At 32.0% G+C, this 19886-nt stretch overlaps 1 protein-coding gene across 44 annotated transcripts in view; it reads left to right on the forward strand.

Annotated features, from left to right (window-relative positions):
• The window catches only part of RIMS2 (regulating synaptic membrane exocytosis 2), a 701736-nt gene that overhangs the window by 356785 nt on the left and 325065 nt on the right, over window positions 1-19886 (forward strand). For 24 of the 44 annotated variants that reach the window (XM_070075392.1, XM_051844697.2, XM_051844708.2 and 21 more), the window contains 6 exons: window positions 7378-7445; window positions 9273-9392; window positions 11702-11801; window positions 12589-12712; window positions 14350-14396; window positions 15763-15875. In XM_070075392.1, the coding sequence (XP_069931493.1) occupies window positions 7378-7445; window positions 9273-9392; window positions 11702-11801; window positions 12589-12712; window positions 14350-14396; window positions 15763-15875 (572 nt within the window). Of the gene's footprint in view, window positions 1-7377; window positions 7446-7563; window positions 7773-9272; window positions 9393-11701; window positions 11802-12588; window positions 12713-14349; window positions 14397-15762; window positions 15876-19886 lie in introns of all 44 variants that reach the window. The other 20 variants (XM_070075383.1, XM_070075384.1, XM_070075385.1 and 17 more) reach the window with 1 other exon arrangement.

The raw sequence follows: 19886 nt of genomic DNA on the forward strand, positions 1-19886 counted from the left end.
CCATATGGGATGCCGGCACTTCAGACCAAGGCATTAACCCACTGAGCTACAGTGCCATCCCCAGGTTAATTTTATTTGTAATCATTTTTGGGTTACTCCTTAAAATTATTTAAAATACATTTCAAGGTAATTACCTAATGAAGAATTATTTTATTATCACAAACTAAAGGCTGTTGGATTATGTGACCTTCAAGTTACTGAGTAAAACCATCTCTGTTAAGATAATAATGCCAAAGAATTTATCTTTTAAAATTATTTGAATTGTACATATTTATGTTGTATTCTGTAATAATTCAGTATATGTACTAAGTGTGTGATGATCAAATCAGATTAGTTAGCATTTCCATCTCCTTAAATATTGAAAAAATTTTGTGAATATAGGCTATTGTTTGATATTTCAGTGAATGTACAATCTGAAATCCAGTCAGGGTGATTAATGTTTCTCTCTCCTTACTTTATGTTTCAGCCTTTGAGCTTGTCTCTTCTATTTGTTCGTAAAATATATAATAGCTTCTTGTGAAGCATAGTCACCCCACTGTGCTGTAGAACACTAGAACTTACTGCTTTCATCTAACCCGGTCTTGGTTCCTTGTATTCAGCAGCCCTCCATTCTCCCTACACACTAACCACTTGTAATCACTACATAGAATTCTTTTTAGCATAGAATTTAAGAATATGGATTTTTGAGATAGACTGCATGGGTTTTAATTATGGCTCTACTATATCCTATTGATGTGATCTTTGACAACTTATTTCAATGTCTCAATTTACTTTTACCTGAAAAACAGAGATTATTATCTAACTCAAATGATTATTATGAGGGTAAATAATATCATTGTATAGAGTGCATATTTCAATTACTGCAAAAAATTAGAGGCATAAAACCACATCTTAATGTTTAATAAAAACCTTATTTATTTATTAATTAAAAATGTTAATATTTTTATGTTATCTGTGGCTCAGGTACCACCCAGTTCTGTCCCCTCCTTCCTTCCTTTTTCCTTCTCTCTTTTCCTCTCTTGATTTTCCAGTGGTCCCTTATAACATGATAACTTCAGAGTATCAGCTGTTTTTTTCAATCATTGTGTAGCATTAATTGGTGTAGATATGTCTATTGAATGTCATTTTGCTTGCTTCATGTTTTTGGCTATTACAAATAAGGAGGTGATCTTTGGCGAAATTTCTCTTCATATAAAGCATTCAGCTTTTCATCAGTAAATATGTTCTTAGCCATAGGTTTTTTTATTGTTGTTCTTTATTATTTTGAGAAAATGACCCTCAACTCCTTATTATCTGAGATTTTTTTTTAACTCATAAATGCTTTTCAGCATCAATGATCAATGGAGATCTTGTGAGTTTTCTCCTTTAACTTGTGGCGGGTTACACTTATTTTCAAATATTCAAGTAACCACTTGGACATAGCCCATAGTTTTTTTTACATTATTGAATTTTATTTACAAGTATTTTGTGGAGAATCTCTATTTTCTTGAAGGATACTGGTGTGCAGTTTTATTTCTGTTACTTGCAGTTTTCTGTTTTTCATTTCTCAGTTTTCTTTCTCTGGCCTTCATATGGGTTACTTGAGCATTTTATGAGAATTGCATTTTGATTTATCTACATTGTTTTTAAAGTGTATTTCTTCTTTCTTTTTTTTTTAGTATTTGTTCTAGGTAATCCATTACATATGTACAACGTAATACATTCTGCTTTTGTTGACATTTGATTATTTAGAGTAAAAAGCAGAAAATTTGTCTTTTAAGTTCCTTTACTTTTCTCTGATTTTTATGTAATTATCTTAAATATTTCCTCTATACATATTGAAAACCTCAGACAATGTGTACTATACACTCCAGACATTGAACACTGAGGAAAATCAAGAGAAGGAAAATCTACTGTAATTACTCATATTTTTGCTTGGTATATTCTTTATTCTTCTTGCTATTGCCAGATTTCTTCTGTTTCCCTTTTGTTTCCAGAACTTCTTTGGCAATTCTGTAAGGATGTGCTGATGACAGGTTCTCTTCATTTTCTTTTGTCTGAGAAGGTCTTTATTTTTCACTCATTCCTGAAAGGTAATTTCATCATATTTAGAATTCACGTTGACATTTCTTTTATTTCAGCAAATGTAAAATATTGTGCCCCTTCTTTCTGACTTTCAAGGTTTCTAATGAGAAATCTGCTGTAATTTGAATGGTTTTTCCCTGTTAGGTAAGGTGTTGTTTCTTTCTTGCCATTTTCAAGATATTTTGTTTTTAGCTTTTACTTTGCTTATGATGTGTCTTGGCACAGATTTCTTTGAGTACTTCTTGTTCAGGTGTTAACATAGCTTCTTGAATCTATAAGCTTGTATCTTTTGCCAGAATTGGAAAATTATAAGTGATTGTTTCTTTGAATACTTTTGCAATTCCATTCACTTTCCCCCTCTTCTCCTGAAATTAATGATGACTGTTAGGTCTTTTGTTATAAAAATCTGTTTAGTGTTTGTCAGATTAGATTGTTTCTGCTGTTATATCTTCAAAATCATTGAGTCATTCCTTTGTTCTCTGCTTTCTCTGGCTGAGTGAATCCATTTGCTTTTCTGATTTCAATTATTTTTCAGTTGTAAAATTTCCCTTTGGTTCTTTTGTGTGTTCTAGTTTTTGTTCTAGAAGTGGAAAGCCCAGCAATATGTTTGTGTAATACTGCTAATGAAAGACATTTTGTTGTCTTAGTTTTGCCCTTTGAAGTGCTACAAAATAAAAATAAGTACTATCATTTACATACTGGAGATACTAATACTCCTAACAGTTTAGGATGATTTTCTATATGATTTATACTCATTGTCTCATTTATTTTCTACGATGACACTAACTTTTACTAATTCAACAAGTATTTTCTCCATGTCTATGATGTGTGGTATTTGGGGGGAGGGTGTCAATCAGATGCTTTGCTTTAATGTCTGTTTTTTACAGAGTAAAAATATATTTCTGCTTTTTTTGGTAGATTGCAAGCATATTAGAAGAAAAGGGAACGTGAACTGAATTCTACTTTTCATAAACTAGTAAAGATTTTTGATTGTTGGGTTCTTTACTATGCTTTTCTCTAATTCACCAATTTATCAATGCCTTGTTGTGAAATACATTAGTATTTTTTTAAAGATTTATTTATTTTATTTGAAAGAGTTACACAGAGAGAGGAGAGGCAGAGAGAGAGAGAGAGAGAGAGAGAGAGAGAGGTTTTCCATCTGCTGGTTCACTCTCCAATTGGCCGCAATGGCTGGAGCTGCGCTGATCTGAAGCCAGAAGCCAGGAGCTTCTTCCAGGTCTCCCACACAGATCCAGGGACCCAAGGACTTGGGACATCTGCTTTCCCAGGCCACAGCAGAGAGCTGGATTGGAAGTAGAGCAGCTGGGACTTGAACCAATGTCCATATGGGATGCTGGTGCTTCAGGCCCTGGTGTTAACCTATTGCACCACAGTGCCAGCCCAATACATTGGTAGTTTGAAAGGACTACAGTTTTTCTGAGTTAAAACACTTTCAACTTTTTGAGTAGCCATTCAAACAGGTGCATGATTATTTGCTGGTCTATTCATTTCCGTTTATTCCAATGTGATGTATTGTAATTATTTTTTTATGCCATGAAGAAGTTTGAGAAGCATTTTACAGTTCAGAGACTAAACTGTGACAGAGTTGTGTCACAGTTGTGACACAGCGCTGTCACAGCGGGTTAAGCTGCCTTCTACAGTGCTCTCACCCCATATGGGTGTTGGTTTGGAGTTCTGGCTGCTGCAATTACAATCCAGCTTCCTGTTAATGTGCCTGGGGAAACAGCAGAGGATAGCCCAAGTCTTGAGCCCCTGAACCCACATGAGAGACCTGACTGAAGCTCCTGGCTTCTGACACCTGGCTTCGGCCTGTTACAGCCCTGGCCTTTGTGGCCCACTTGGAAAGTGAAGCAGAGATGGAAGACTTCTTTCTCTCTCTCTTTGTCTCTCTTTCTCCTTCCACAACTCTTTCAAATGATTAAATATATCCTTAAAAAAAAATGAGGTACTTTCTACATGTTGTATTTTATATGTGTTCATCCTTCTTCATCAGTAAACTTAAGATAATTGTCTATAGTAGTTCTCAAACATTGTGAAATCATAATCATCTGGAAAGCTTGTTAACACATAGATTGCTAGGCCCCCACCAATGGAGATTCTGGGATGGTATCCAAGAATTTTTGGTTCTAACATGTTTCCAGGTGATGTTGATGATATTATTTTGTGGATTTCACCTTGAAATTCACTTTTAATTCATCTATGCCTATTTTTAAAAATATTTATTTTATTTGAAAGAGTTATACACAGAGAGGAGAGGCAGAGAGAGAGAGAGAGAGAGAGAAAGTCTTCCATCTGCTGGTTCATACTCCAGTTAGTGCAATGGCTGGAGCTGCACTGATCGTAAACCAGGAGCCAGGAGCTTCTTCCAGGTCTCCCACGTGGGTGCAGGGCCTAAGGAGCTGGGCCATCTTCTGCTTTTCCAGGCCATGGCAGAGAGCTGGACAGGAAGTGGAGCAGCCGGGTCTTGAACTGGCTCCCATATGAGATGCCCGCACTGCAGGCAGTGGTTTGACCCACTATGCCACAGTGCTGGTCCCACCTATGCCTATTTTTAAACTTTCTCATCAATGTTTGTTTTTTCAGTTACTTTAATCTGATTTTTTTCCTTGTGGTATCCAAACAGCTGCTTATAACATTATTTCCAATCTTTATGTTGACAAATTAAGTTACACATTTCAAATTCTCATCTTATTTGACATGTTGAAATCACTAAATGTAGTTGATTTATATTCTGTTTTTTTGGGAAGACTTTCTTCTATTTGATTTAGAAACTTCCCTCTACCTCACTCCCTTATTCTTAATTTACGTCATCTTTCTCAATCAGTTTCTCTCATCTGGCTCTTGCTCTGTCTTCCTGTTCTCTCAAATCAAAATCTAAATGCTAGACTTAGATCTGAGAATTTGATCTACATCCTGTTCATATCTTGATTTGCCTTCTATTTCTAAATGATCTCACTAACCCTGTCTATATTCTAATAATTCCCAATTTATATTTCTACCTCTAAAGTTTCTTTCTAAGCTTTAGTACAACTAGACTGATGTCTTTCTTTTTTGCTCACTTGAATAGCTTGTAGGCATCCAAATAATATATCAAAATCAACCACCATATTTAATAATTTGTAATGAATTTTTAAAATTTGGTATTTCATAAATTCATAATTCATAAATTTATGAATCTATGGCATCACAGATTTGATAAAGTAGAATAATTCTGACCTACCGCTTCCCTAACAAAAAGTGGTCTTATTCCAGACTTCTTAGTCCCACGAATCTTTTCTTTTATCCAGTTGTTAATTCCAGACACTTGGGAGTTAACTTATACTTCAGTACTTAACTTGAACATATCTATCTCCAAAATATCTCTCAATTCCCTTTTTTCTTTCCATGTCTATTGCCAAAACCTGTGTTCAAGTCATAGTCATCTTTCCCATTGGTCGGTTTCTTCCAACCCAGTCTTTCAAAATATAAATCTGATAAAATCACCATTTTACTTAAAATTGCTCAATGGTTAAAATTCATAATCTTTCATATGACATAAAAATAGCTGTCTAATCTGGTCTTTGTTGCCTTATCAGCTCCATTTAGTTCCATTCTTCTTGGCTGAGATATACTAGTGTTCTTTATGTTTTTCTCAATGATTTATTTTATTTATTTGAAAGGTAGAGTTACAGGTTTAGAGGGAAAGAAAGAACCCCAGATGGCTGCAACAGTCAGGACTAAGCCAAGCTGAAGACGAAGCCAGGAGCCAGGAACTTCTTTTGGGTCTCCCACGTGGGTGCAGGGGCCCAAACACTTGGGCCATCTTCGACTGCTTTCCCAGATGCTTTAGCAGGGAGCTGGATCATAAGTGGAGCAGCCACCAAAACACTAGCCTGAGTGTTATATTCTTTTACAGTACTGTGTTGATGTTTCTTCTTGGAATGTCCTTTACTCCACTTTTTTTTTTTTTTTTTTAATTTTACCTGAAAGAGTTACCAAGAGGCAGAGGCAGAGGCAGAGATTGAGAGAGAGAGAGAGAGAAAGAGTGAGAGAGAGAGTCTTCCATCTGCTGGTTCACTCTTCAACAGCTGGAGCTGTGCCAATCCAAGGCCAGGAGCCAGGTCTCCATGCTGGTGCAGGGGCTCAAGGGCTTGGGCCATCTTCTACTGCTTTCCCAGGCCACAGTCGCTTTGTTCCACTTTTTATCTTCAAATCTCGTTGTCCATTAATTAGGTCACACCTTTTAGTTTTAGTTCTGTTCTCATCCTAAACTTCAATACTTTAAGAGGTGTTTGCTGACTCAAAAATCTAAATTAAATCTTATGGTAGTCTAAATTAGGTCTTACTATACTTTCTTACAGTGTTTTGTCCTTTTCTATACAACTCTGATGATTTGTATTTTTTTTTTTTTTGTCCTCACTATGTTGTAAGCCTCTTTCATTGTTCCATCCTTTTCACCTGGGCTTAGCACAATACGTGGAAAGTGTTCAATATGTATTTTTAAATAAATAAAGGTAGCAATAGATTTTAAAATGATTTATGTATATGTATAAACTAAAAATTATTTTTAATATAAAGCAAATAAGATGTAAGTTTTAAAACAGATATCCTTTGTCACTCAATTACATATATTGTTTGAACTAATAATTATTTTTAAATTTCCTTTTTATAAGAATACAGTTTTTGAAAAAAGTTAAAATTGTTTCAAAGTAATATTAAGTAACTCATGACACTTAAGAAAAGTTTGTTTTTACAAATAGAAATTTAGTGAATGCCTTGATATTTTCAAACAAAATTTATATTTCATGTTGCCAGTTTTTTCAACATCCAAATTTTATTGTAGGCTTACATTATAAATAATAATATACTGTATCCCAGGAACAATTTTGAATTATTCAACTTTTGGAATAGTGATTATTGGCAAAGCACTGTTAGAATCTTAAATACTGAATGTTGTAGGAAAACTTGTATCTTTAGTTAGTATGAAAAAAGATAGTAACAAGCAGAGTTGATAGTCTTTGTTTTTAGTGTATATAATTTTTCTTTATTTGTTTTGATTTCTGTTTATTATTAGCCTTTTTTCCTTCTTGTAGCAATTTTGTTTGGTACAGTCTATCTGGAATACAAATCTATTTAGCATTCTGTGAATTTTACTCAGTTGGAATCTCAGCTTTCTGTTAGTATAGGCTGTGGGTGCTACAAAGTTCTGGAAACCAGACAGGATCACACAGCTTGCAATGTTTATAATGTCTCTGTCTGTCCTTTTTCCCCACTGTCTCCTTTACTGCACTGTTTTGTCTGTCTGACTCACAGGAGACATGGATTACAACTGGTTGGACCATACGTCTTGGCATAGCAGTGAGGCATCCCCAATGTCTTTGGTGAGACATGTGGAGCCTTACTATATAATTTCCGTTATCATTTCACTTTTCCTTTTTATTTACACCTTTGCATGTTTTCTTTTTTGTATCTTTTTTTTTCTTTATCCCACACCTGTAGGGGACAGTCAAAAGGGAAAAAGAAAAACTAGTGAGCAGGCAGTTTTGTCGGACTCTAACACCAGGTCTGAGAGACAAAAGAAAATGATGTACTTTGGTGGCCACTCTTTGGAAGAGGATTTGGAATGGTCTGAGCCTCAGATTAAGGATTCTGGGGTAGATACCTGTAGTAGCACAACCCTTAACGAGGAGCATAGCCATAGTGATAAGGTACTGAGATTGTGGAGCCTGCCTTTTACCCTGCTCATTTGGTCTTCGTTTGCTCTCTGTCACTCATTTAAACAGAACATAAGAAAAGGACAGGACATTTCAAGGGTCAATGTAGCATTTCTTAAGGTGCAGAAAAGAAAAACAAAACCAAACCAACCAAACAAACCAACCAAAAAAATTTGTGCTTGCTTTGCTGTTTTTATTGACAGCATACCAAAAATTAAGTAAATGAAAATAAAACTCAGGAACAAAGGAATGTTTTATCAATGGTTGCATGAAAGAATTTTGTAATGTTATTTATTATAAATCATAAGTAACAAACAATTTTCTTGGATTGGCTTATTTGATTGCTTGTATATATTTTCCTTGGGATGAAAATTCAATTAATAGTATGAATCCCAGGCAAAAAGGGAGATTATTGGGTCTGTTTGCACAGAAAAAGTTGTTTTTCTTTTTTCCCTTTACTGTCATTTTGCTCTTTTGTTTTATTGTCATAGTATTTTAATATAGTATTAGTTAGTATTAGAGCCATTGCCATCTGCTTTGATATTTGTTATTTTTGCTTTTAGTATAGTAAGACTTTTGAAATCTTTTTACCATATGGATGTGATTGACTAGCACTTATTTTTGCTTGCTAAGTTTTGCATGAAGATATGCATGTTACCTTTAGATAACTGAAAATACTATGATTACACAAATTATTTACTTTGTATTCAGCATATTATTCATTAGGAATGGTGTGTAATTATTTATTTATAAAACCTTAGTTCTGCCCTGAAAAAAATAAATTATTAATGTTTTTAAGGTTATTTAACAACACATATCACTGATTTATCTAGTAAAGTAATTTGCAAAATAGAAAGACCTGAAAAAATCAGTGACCCTACAAAAAATGAGAAATATAATCTAAGATTCCAACTTTTGAATGAAGCCTGTGTCTCCCAGGCAGAATCAATCAGAAAATTATTGGGGCTTATATTTATTTTTAATAAGTTAAGTCTAGAAAATTACTCAAGGAAGCCCTCATCACAGGTTCAAATTTTATGTGTTAATATAATTTGCCTTTTTAAGTTTCACTGCAATACAGTCTTTCAAAGTTTTCAAAAATGTTTAAAGAGGAAATTATCATTTTAAAGAGTTTCATTGTAGTTTCAAAGTATCTTCTCTACCTGTGACTTTTTAATTAATCTTCAGCATGTAGATCATAGAATTTGCATATTTTTAGAATTTTCCAGATATTTCAGATTTTGTGTAGTTATATAACTTCAGTATTGTGTCAGAAAACTATGAATTTTAAGTAACAGTATTATGAAAAAGACTTGATTATAACTTTGAGATTATGCAAAATGAGATGAGCCCTTTTGATCAGTGTTTGTAACACAAGCTGGTTTGTGTAATCATAACACTTTGGAATTCTGAAGTTCAATGATATTGTACGTCCAATTTTTGTTTTCCAAAAAATAACATTTATTTTTTTTGTTTGTTAATGTAATATGTTAGCATCCTGTGACCTGGCAGCCATCTAAAGATGGAGATCGCTTAATTGGCCGTATTTTATTAAATAAACGTCTAAAAGATGGAAGTGTACCTAGAGATTCGGGAGCAATGCTTGGCCTGAAGGTATGTAATAAATTATATAAGATTTTGGGTCTGCATCACTTTATAGATTTACCAGAGAAGCAAGGATTTATTAACTATTTCTGTTTATACTATATGAGTTTTGGGATTTTTTTCTCCCTTTTAAAGACTTCACAAATATTAACATTCAATATACAAATGTTTTTTTCCCCAAATTTTATACTAGTTATAATTTTGGAAGGCATTAAAAATAACCTGATTAGGACCTATACAATTTGTCCCTTAAGTCTATATCTACAACTTATTTTCTTTTAAAATGATAGTTTTATTCAGTTTCTCAATTTGCAAATTTAGGGGTTATAATATGTATATTACATATGCATGTAATATTTGTATTAATGTAGTAAAATGTATATGTAAGAGAGAGAAAATATTGTTTGAAGTCTGGAAACTCAAAATAGTTACGTTAAGAGATCAAATAAATATTGATTTATATTTTAACTATGAAGTCTCAGAAATGTATTTGTAAATATAGCAAATAGAGAGTTCTTTTTGTTTTTTATGTAGAGTAAATGTTTTAGAGGTAAGCCATTGCTACAGTAGTTGTCTAGTAGAAGAAGACAAGTAAGAGATAATAAAAGATTTCGAATATAGGTGGAATTGAGCAACTAACATTTTTTGGGTGCTTACTGTGTGGTAAGCGCTCACCTGAACATTTTACATGTATCATCTTACTTAACATTCACCACAGCTGAGAAATAGGCTTAGAGAGATCTTATAATCTGTCCATGATCTCAAGGTGGTGTCAGCTATGGGATTTAAATCATATCAGACCTGCATAGCATTTGAACAGTGGTGGTGTAAAGGACAGAATTCTTGGCTTGAATTCCAGTTGTAGCTCTTACTAGCTGTATGACATTGGGCGATAAAACTTCTCTTAGCCTCAGATTCTCATCTATTCAATGTAGATAATACTACTTACTGAATTCTTAAGATAAGATAAAGAAGGCCAGCGCAGCGGCTCATTAGGCTAATCCTCCACCTTGCGGCGCCAGCACACTGGGTTCTAGTCCCAGTTGGGGCACTGGATTCTGTCCCAGCTGCCCCTCTTCCAGGCCAGCTCTCTGCTGTGGCCCGGGAGTGCAGTGGAGGATGGCCCAAGTGTTTGGGCCCTGCACCCCATGGGAGACCAGGATAAGTACCTGGCTCCCGCCATCGGATCAGCGCAGTGCGCCAGCCGCAGCGCACCAGCCGCGGCAGCCATTGGAGGGTGAACCAACAGCAAAGAAGACCTTTCTTCTCACTGTCCACTCAGCCTGTCAAAAAAAAAAAAAAAAAGAAATGTGTAAGCATTTAGATAATATACCTGGTATAATGAAATTTCAGTAATGATAATGACTATAGTCACTATAATTGATTATTATTAAAGTTACAAGCCAAAGCATTTAAAAAATTTTACAAAGGAGTGTAACTCCATAAGATCCATACATTTAATGTACAGAACTTGTAACATACTAGTTAATATTAACTGAATTGCCATTAATTGTAATTCAGTGAAATTATGCAGTAATTACCTGGGTAAGATAAATTAGTGATTTTTAAATTCATTTATCTTGTGCTCAATATAAAAGAAAAATTATTTTAGTCAATGATGTTATTTACTCTTAGTTGCTTCGTTTACTGTAAATTTGATGTATTGATGAAATGGCAGCTGATCAGAACCATTGATCTAAGGAGTCTATCTATATCTTATAAGTATCTTATAAGTACACATAAGAGTCCACAAAATTATACCTAACTTTTGTTTCAAAGATATATTTGAATATAAAAATAAAATGTTTAGCATTTATATTACTTCTCATGCAATAATAAAGTTCTATAATTTTATCAAGAAATATTAATCACCACTATGAACATTATTAATATGCACAAAAGATTACTAATGAAAAATTGATAGTATAACATAGTCATAGCAACAACAACAAATATTTTATATTACAGTATTTTAAATTTATAACTGGATTTTATTTAATTGCAAATCTTAATAATAATATCTTTCTGGAAATGACCCAAGTGGGTTGTAAAAAGGACACAAATTAAAAATTATTAAGTTATTTCTAAGGCATGCAACATTTTCAAAGATATGGATGAAATTGCAAAAACATTTAGAAAATGTACGAGTTAGCTCTTAGGACAAAATTAGCCCCTAATAAGAATGCTATTCCATTTAAAAATGATTTTTAGCACATTAAATTATAATTTTAGAAGCTACAAACTGTTCTAGATATTTTGAGTCTTCAACTGTTCGCTTTAACTATATGCCGATTTTAAAACTTTCCTCTTTTAAACAGGTTGTAGGAGGGAAAATGACTGAATCAGGTCGGCTTTGTGCATTTATTACCAAAGTTAAAAAAGGAAGTTTAGCTGATACCGTAGGACATCTTAGACCAGGTAAGATATTGAGCATAAGTAATTAGGAAAAATTTACCCTTATTTACAGGTGTATCTGCCCAGTAACAAAGAGTTCATTTCACTGAAATAGAAGTCTTTTTTCATTCATTGAAAGTTTTAAACATAATTTCTTGAGTCATATTAGCTAAAATAATTTTTATATCTATTGATCATACCTTTTATTGATGGATATTCTAAAATGTATCTTGTATTAGTTTATGTATTTACCCAAAGCCGCCTTTTTCTTTTGAAAAAAAATTCCAACATAGTTTAATAAACAAACTTCACCGATAAATGCCTATTTCCTAATATGTGTCACCTCAGATCTCTTGGGTACTGGTTACTAATGGAAAGATTCTTGATTGTCTTAAAGGTGATTCAGTAAGATGCTAATTATTAAGCGTTTAATAAAAACTTTAGTTAACAGAAACCCCCAAAAGAACAAAAGGTGCTCAGTTGCATGGATATCGGGAATCCTGGAGTACAATTTTAAAATTCTTCAAAGAAGCAACTGGTCCTGATTGTTGTCCAGAATTAGAATTTCCATTAAGAAATCACATAGTGATACTGTCTATGTAATTTTTTCCGCTAAGGTCATTATTCTGGGTGGTATGTACTATCCTTGTTATCAAATATTATGTCACTGGTGCTGTTTGCTGTATTTTTTAAACTTCAGTGGTGGTGATTTTATTTTATGGAGTTCATTGATTCTAAAGACTGCCCTTATTCAAGTGCATTTTATGGAATTAGTTTTTCTTTCTAAGATGATTGTTGACACACATTATAGGTGATGAAGTATTAGAATGGAATGGAAGGCTGTTGCAAGGAGCTACATTTGAGGAAGTGTACAACATCATTCTGGAATCCAAACCTGAACCACAGGTGGAGCTTGTTGTTTCAAGGCCTATTGGGTGAGTTAACTTCAATAGTTTATGTGTGTGTAGAGTTGGCTAAAACTAAGCAATTTGTAATGAGCAATCTAAAAATATATAAATGCCTTATGAAAATAAATTATTTTTTATTTTTTTGAAAATAAATTATTTTTTAGACAATCCCTCCTTTCCTTGTTTACCAAAAACAATGCCAAAAATCATGACATTCCTTTACCTCATATTAAGAAAATAGATGATTAATTATATAAGATGAGTAACTATCTAAGTATTTATTATTTTTATTATCTTAGTAGCTTTACAGAGTCATTAGTTATGGAAGAAGACCATAATAACAGTTACTTACTTTCATTAACTGTGGTCCTCTACTTGTAAAAATGATGATCAGTTATAGTTTATAAATTTCACATTTTTTTCAAAACAAAGTTTAAACATAAGAAAGGACTGTAGCACATATAATTGCCAGGTAAAATAATTAAGAATGGTGAATAGACAGACCAAAAATACCACACTACTCCTTGGGTTTGTAATATGTGGCTTATATTAATTTGACAATATCCGAAAATTGGCAAAAATCTCACCCTATCACTTAACAATAGCAGTTATTCATTAAATCTCACAGCAGTATTTTATTTATAGAAGCTTATATTATATGATGTTGTAAAAGATGTATCTGTATCTAAAATAAAAACAATAGAATAGCGTATAAACTTATAATAAAATATTAAATACATTTTCAAGATAAGACATTCTGAGGTGGAGTCCACAGAAACTATTCTTTGTTGAAGAATAATAAGGCCCAGTTTTCGTTCATTTATGCCGATATTGGGCTGTGTTAGTTTTACCTCTGTTTTGCTGGAGAAAACTAGTTAGGTTGGTAACTTGGTTTCATTAAAATGTCCGATTGAAAATATAGATTCTAGCACACAATATTTTACATGTTTTCATTTTATCATTTTATAGTTTCATAATATGATAAAGTACTATGCATAAGCTAAGTATATTAATCAAAATACTTATTGATATTAAAGGATCCTGAAGTCATATTTTTATTTAACATTTTAAGTAACATCTAGTCTTCATTATAACTTTCTGAATTCCCTTAACTATTGATATTTACTACTTACATTAAATTTATTTTGTATGGTTATTTTTTTAGAATTCTACCTATGAAATATATGAAATTTGTTCCCTTTATATTAATAAAAAATTAAAAGTAACATGTTTGCCTTCTCAATGAAGATTTTTATATTTTAAAAATTTCATTTATTGTCTGAGTATTAAAATTTTGTTTTGGTTATATTTGCACGTCAGTGTTACTAATTTCAAAAAACAGGTAAATAATGAGTATAATGGAATTAAAATGTGTTTGTAAGCTTGTGTAATAAATTTTTTTGGAATATCTACTTGTCTGGTGAAGTATATAGAAAATAATGCATGTATTTTTGTAAATATACAGCAAAATCATGTGGATTTTCTTTCCTTTTAAATACTTTCATTAACATAAAGCACTTTTTTCTTGTGTATATAATGATACCTTTTCCATACATAACTTTCTTCATTTTATACTGTCCTATTATAAGATAGGTTGATGATCAAAACAACAGTTGTTTTAAGTGATTTAAAGAGTTTCTTGTGTTCTTTTTATGTCATTTCAGAGACATTCCTAGAATACCTGAGAGCACACATGCTCAACTGGAATCCAGTAAGTTTCATTTATTCTTGATGGAAATATTACTTATAACATTTTTTGTTGGAAGTCAATGGTGTGTTTTAATGATTAGTATGAACTATGACATATTAAAAACTCATTATCAAGTATATAGTCATGTAAAGATGGAAAATTTAGTATTATCTCCTGTCACTGTGGCAAAAGGTATAAAATTCCATAATACTTTTAAGAGTTTTTTAAACCACATTGTCTTCATTGTGGATTTGTAGATAGTTTCTTATGGCATGCTGTAATAAGTTGCACGTAATTAAAGTGAAAATTAGGTAAGTTCTGACATATACATACACCCATGAAACCATGGTTACAATTAAAAAAAATCATAAACATACCCATCGCTCAAAGAGTTTCACCCCCAAATTTCCTCCAATTTTAAAGTTTACTTTGGGGCTGGCGCCGTGGCATGGTGGGTAAGGCTGCTGCCTGCAGTGCCGGAATCCCATATGGACGCCCGTTTGAGTTCTGGCTGCTCCACTTCTATCCAGCTTTCATTTTCTTATGTGCTGATATTTGTTGAATTTCTTCCTTTTATTCCTTTTCCACTGTCTTTACTACTGCTATCTCATTAAATTCATCGTGCCCTGAAATATTTTCCACTTCTCTTCATTAAATCCACACTTTAAATAAGTGGTAAACTCCTCTTCCTCAAGCATAATTTTTATTATCTCACTCATAAAGCTTAGTGTAAATATTTTAATAATGCTAAACTGAATATTCTACAATTATTAGCACGAATTCCCCCAATATCTGATCAACCCTATATCTTTGTACATTCCAATTTGTTCCTTCACCTTCAGAGAAATAAATAAATTATGGGTATTGTGATTCTACTTTTTCTGCTATTCTATATCTTTTTCTCATAACCCTCCCTTCCTTTCTGCAATTTTTTTTGGAAATGGTTTTAAAAACCACTTTTTGAAAACTTTAATAATTTTGGATATTCTTAAGTTCTGAACTTTGCAAATTTAGACTGCCTTCAAGTTGCTGTATTGATTTATATCATGGTTATTCTTGTTTCTTTAAATGTTATTTTAAGATATGAACATAGTATATGTAACAGACTAAGTTCTAAGGTAGGAGTCTGTTTCTGCTGTAACTGGCACAGAAAATGATTCAACATTGGCCTGAAGAGAATCCCTAAACCGCACTATGCTTCCAAGAAAAATCACCAAAAATCTCTTAAGAATAGACATATTTGGAACATTATGGGTAAGAAAATAGTCTGTATAATGATATTTTATGGACATCTTAAAAACTAGTACTTTAAAAGATGTTCAGTAAGGATTATTAAATAGTACTAAAGCATCATTTTAATTATTTTCATGTATAATTGTCATTTCAGGTTCTAGCTCATTTGAATCTCAAAAAATGGATCGTCCTTCTATTTCTGTTACTTCTCCCATGAGTCCTGGCATGTTGAGGGATGTCCCACAGTTCTTATCTGGACAACTTTCAGTATGTAATCTCTAAATGAATTTATTTTGGAATATCAAATGATATTTTTAAAATATGATACTAGTTTTTTGTAGACCAGGTTCTTACTAGAATCTAATTGTGTTTTCAGTCATGAACTTTTCATTCTTAAAATTTTAACTAAAATTCAATTTTAATTATTTATTATAGTGCTTTTTTTAATTAGATTTACATTATCCAGAATTTAATGAGTTAGATTTTTGTAAAGTTAATTGTTTTTTATCTAGTACTATTCCAAAATTGAAGGTCATGATTTTTAGTCTATTTTGAAAAATGACTGTAATTTGTCAAAGATTTTTAACAGAAATAAAAACTATACAAAGATAATATTTAAGATTTTATATATATATATATAATCTTCTTTACTTAAAGAAATTTGTGATATATTTCATAATAATCATTGAGTATGTTTATTGCTCTAAAGTATGATATTTCAGACATCTTTGTCAATAGATATAATCAAATAAATGAGGCAAAATATAACTGATTCCTGAACACCAGGTGATTTCACCTTGTGAGATCCTCATTTGAACATTTCCTCATATAAGTTTAAAAATCAGTTATGCATTTTATATCATGTTCATTTAGAAGAGCTTTGCAAATTTGTTTTATTTTTTATTCATTTGTTTAGTTGACATTCCTTATAAACCATTCAAAAATTATCAATATATTTAAACTTATTCAGTAATACTTTAGAAAGATTCAGGTTAATAGGGTAAATAATATTTGTGACTACTAAATTTGATATTTCTTGAGTATTAGAGAACTATTTAGGTTCTCAAAATCCTGATACTGAATTTGTTATATGTTTCTGTTTGAAATATGTTATAGTTAAAAAAATCAGCCTGTCTTGGGTCAATATTTTCAGAAAAAGATAAATAGATTTTTGTTAAATCAACTACAAAATATCTTTTAATTTTTTGGGAGTTAAGGTTTTATTTTGAAATTTTCTGAAGTTTCTTCATTAATTAAAAGGAATTCATGGACATATAATCAAAATTAAGATATGAGAAACTATTGAACTCATTAGACAAGTCTTCTGCAACTTTTTGACCACAAAGGTGACAGTAAATTCTATACACAGATGATGAAATACTAGTAGCATATTGTATATGTTTCACTAAAATGAATTTCTTCTCTTTATTATTTTCTTTTCCTTTCTCTTTCACAAACAGAGTGAACTTTTTCATTTGAGAACAGTGATCTTTTTCACATTCTCCACAATAAGTAGCATCTTTCTACTTATTTACTTGTGTATTGACAGCACACATGTTGCCATTTAGAATTTCAAATATGTATATATTTTATTTTACCATGTTACAAAATATTAATAAATGTTAGCTATTGTATTTTATTATGGCTCCATTTAAATAGCATGTCCTAAACAATGTTCTAGGGAATTGGATGTTGCCAGTACATAATGAATGTGCGTATGTGTGTCTCTGTGTGTGTGTGGATGGCTTGGGTTTATGGCGGTGGCAGTGGAAGTTGGAGTTCCATAATAAAGGGGAGGCTACTTTGTTATCTCATTTGAAATCCCAGGATCTTATTACAGTTTGAACAAGGAAGGAGGCTGAGGAACACAGTACATGGATTGTGATAAATTTTGCAATCAACTTTTTACTCATGATTTAAAGTTAATATGGTAGAAAGATGAGGCTGCCAAATATTTGGGGATGATATAAAATTGAAGTTTCACTTCTAAAAGTATGTACAATGATGTAATGGTATAGACTTCAGATATATAGTGATATTGGTTTAAGATCCCTGTAATTACAATTTAAAATATACACCTTTCTCTCATTTTCTTATGACTTGGAAGGGATGGAGTCCACTATATATTGACGATAAAAGTTCTGGCTGCATAGGTTTTGAAATTAAACACATAAACACATTCCGCCCACATACATGAAAAATTATGGCTGAAAATGTGATTTACTAAGAAGTGAAAAAATTAAAAATGTCACAATTCTGATGCTAAGCTATAATAATAATGTAATCATACATATAAAATTTTAAACAAAAGTAACATACATCTGCATGTACCATTTTTAATCCTGCTTTTTCACTAATAACATATTGTGAACTTTTGCTGTCTTTAAAAATTCCTTTTTACACCGTTTTAGTAGCTAATACTTCATTTTAACTTAATTGGTTATTACAGCATGTTTCTCTTATTTCTAACTTATTGTATTATGAATAATGATGCCATGAAAATCCTTGAATCCAAATCATACACATATTTGTTAGGACAAATTTTTTTGTTTGACTAACTTATTAGAAATAAAATTACAATATGAAGGATACAGTAATATGTTCTGATTCTTGATCTCTTGATCTTCAAAAAAATCTTTTTAGCAAATTAAACTTTATCTACTTAAGAAATATATGTTACACTGTGAACCTAGACCCAGGATACTGCTATTCACTCAAATTAGAAGTAAAAAAGATAGAATATAGAATGCTTTTTACTCTCATGTAATATATTTAGTTGATTATCATTCTTTTCATCAAAGAAAACATAAGTAGAATGTTATTCTTTTTTTTTTTTTTTTTTTTTTTTTTTGGCAATTAGAGTTATAGACAGTGAGAGAAAGAGACAGAGAGAAAGGTCTTACTTCCATTGGTTCACTCCCCAGATGGCTGCCATGGCTGGCGCTATCTGATCCAAAGCCAGGAGCCAGGTGTTTCTTCCTGGTCTCACATGTGGGTGCAGGGGCCCAAACACTTGGGCCATCCTCCACCACCCTCCTGGGCCACAGCAGAGAGCTGGACTGGAAGAGGAGCAACCGGGACAGAATCTGGCACCCATATGGAATGCCGGTGCCACAGGCGGAGGATTAGCCAAGTGAGCCACGCCAGTCCCAGAATGTCATTCTTAAAGTATTCCCTTTTATATTTAAACCTTTCTGTATCAGCTTGTAGATAATCCCTTCAGAAGTCACAAGGTAATGTTACAATTCCTATTTACTTTTACTCTACATTTGAGGACATCTGCTTTTAATGAGATTTTATTTGTACCCATACCTCACTTAGAAAATCATGAATTGCCAGTACCAGAGAGCAAAGGCAATTTGTATGGTATGTGATTTGATTTTCCTAATATAGTTATGTAAGTTCATAAACTGATATTTCTCATGTTGAAAATATACATTTAATGCAAATTTGTTTATATTTTCATGCTCAGGGCATGATAATTTAACAGTTTTTCCTTCAGAAGGTTACTCTTAAATTCCTAATATTTTTAAGTTAATTTACAGTCTTTGACTAGTTTTTTGATAGGATGTTTACATAAATTATAGCTTCCAATTCTTTTTTAAAAGTGATTAAATGCTCAGTATTCTTTGTTTCTATAGGAATACATCAGGTAATTCATTTTGTTGGCAATCGTATTTTATTTAACTTCAGGATAGTTGGTTGACTTCTGGTTCAGTGTTTCCTCAAGTTACTTTATTTTAATATTCTCTTGAGTCCACTTTTGTTAAATATTGTAAATATCCATTTTATTATATGCCCATTTAAAAGGAATTTAAGAATAGATTGAGACCTTTTATATCGCCTTTAGACAATCCATTGCCTTTGAAAAACTCTGTAAGTGAAAGGTTTTTTTTTTGAGCATCAATATTTTATACATCATTGTCATAAGTTTGTTATTCTAGAAGTATGGCATTAAATGAGTATCCTAAAGATTAGTAACTCATTAAATAGTAGGAACTGACATATAAATGCAAATGAGTTATGGTGTATAAATTCAAATTCTTCATTTCAATGAAGCTTGAATTGATTTAGATATTAGCAGATCTTTCATGACTGATATAGATTAATTAATATTAATTATTAGTTACACTGAAAGCCCTAAGTACTTTACCATTCTTGTGTAAAATATTTAGAATCCATAGAAATAGAAAACAATCTAGTGTTTACCAAGAGACAATGAGGTTTCGTGATATCTGCCTCAATTTCTAAAAAACTACCAAAACAAAAATGTAATTT

This window comes from Oryctolagus cuniculus, chromosome 6, assembly GCF_964237555.1.
Source record: "Oryctolagus cuniculus chromosome 6, mOryCun1.1, whole genome shotgun sequence".
Classification (NCBI taxonomy): Eukaryota; Metazoa; Chordata; class Mammalia; order Lagomorpha; family Leporidae; genus Oryctolagus; species Oryctolagus cuniculus.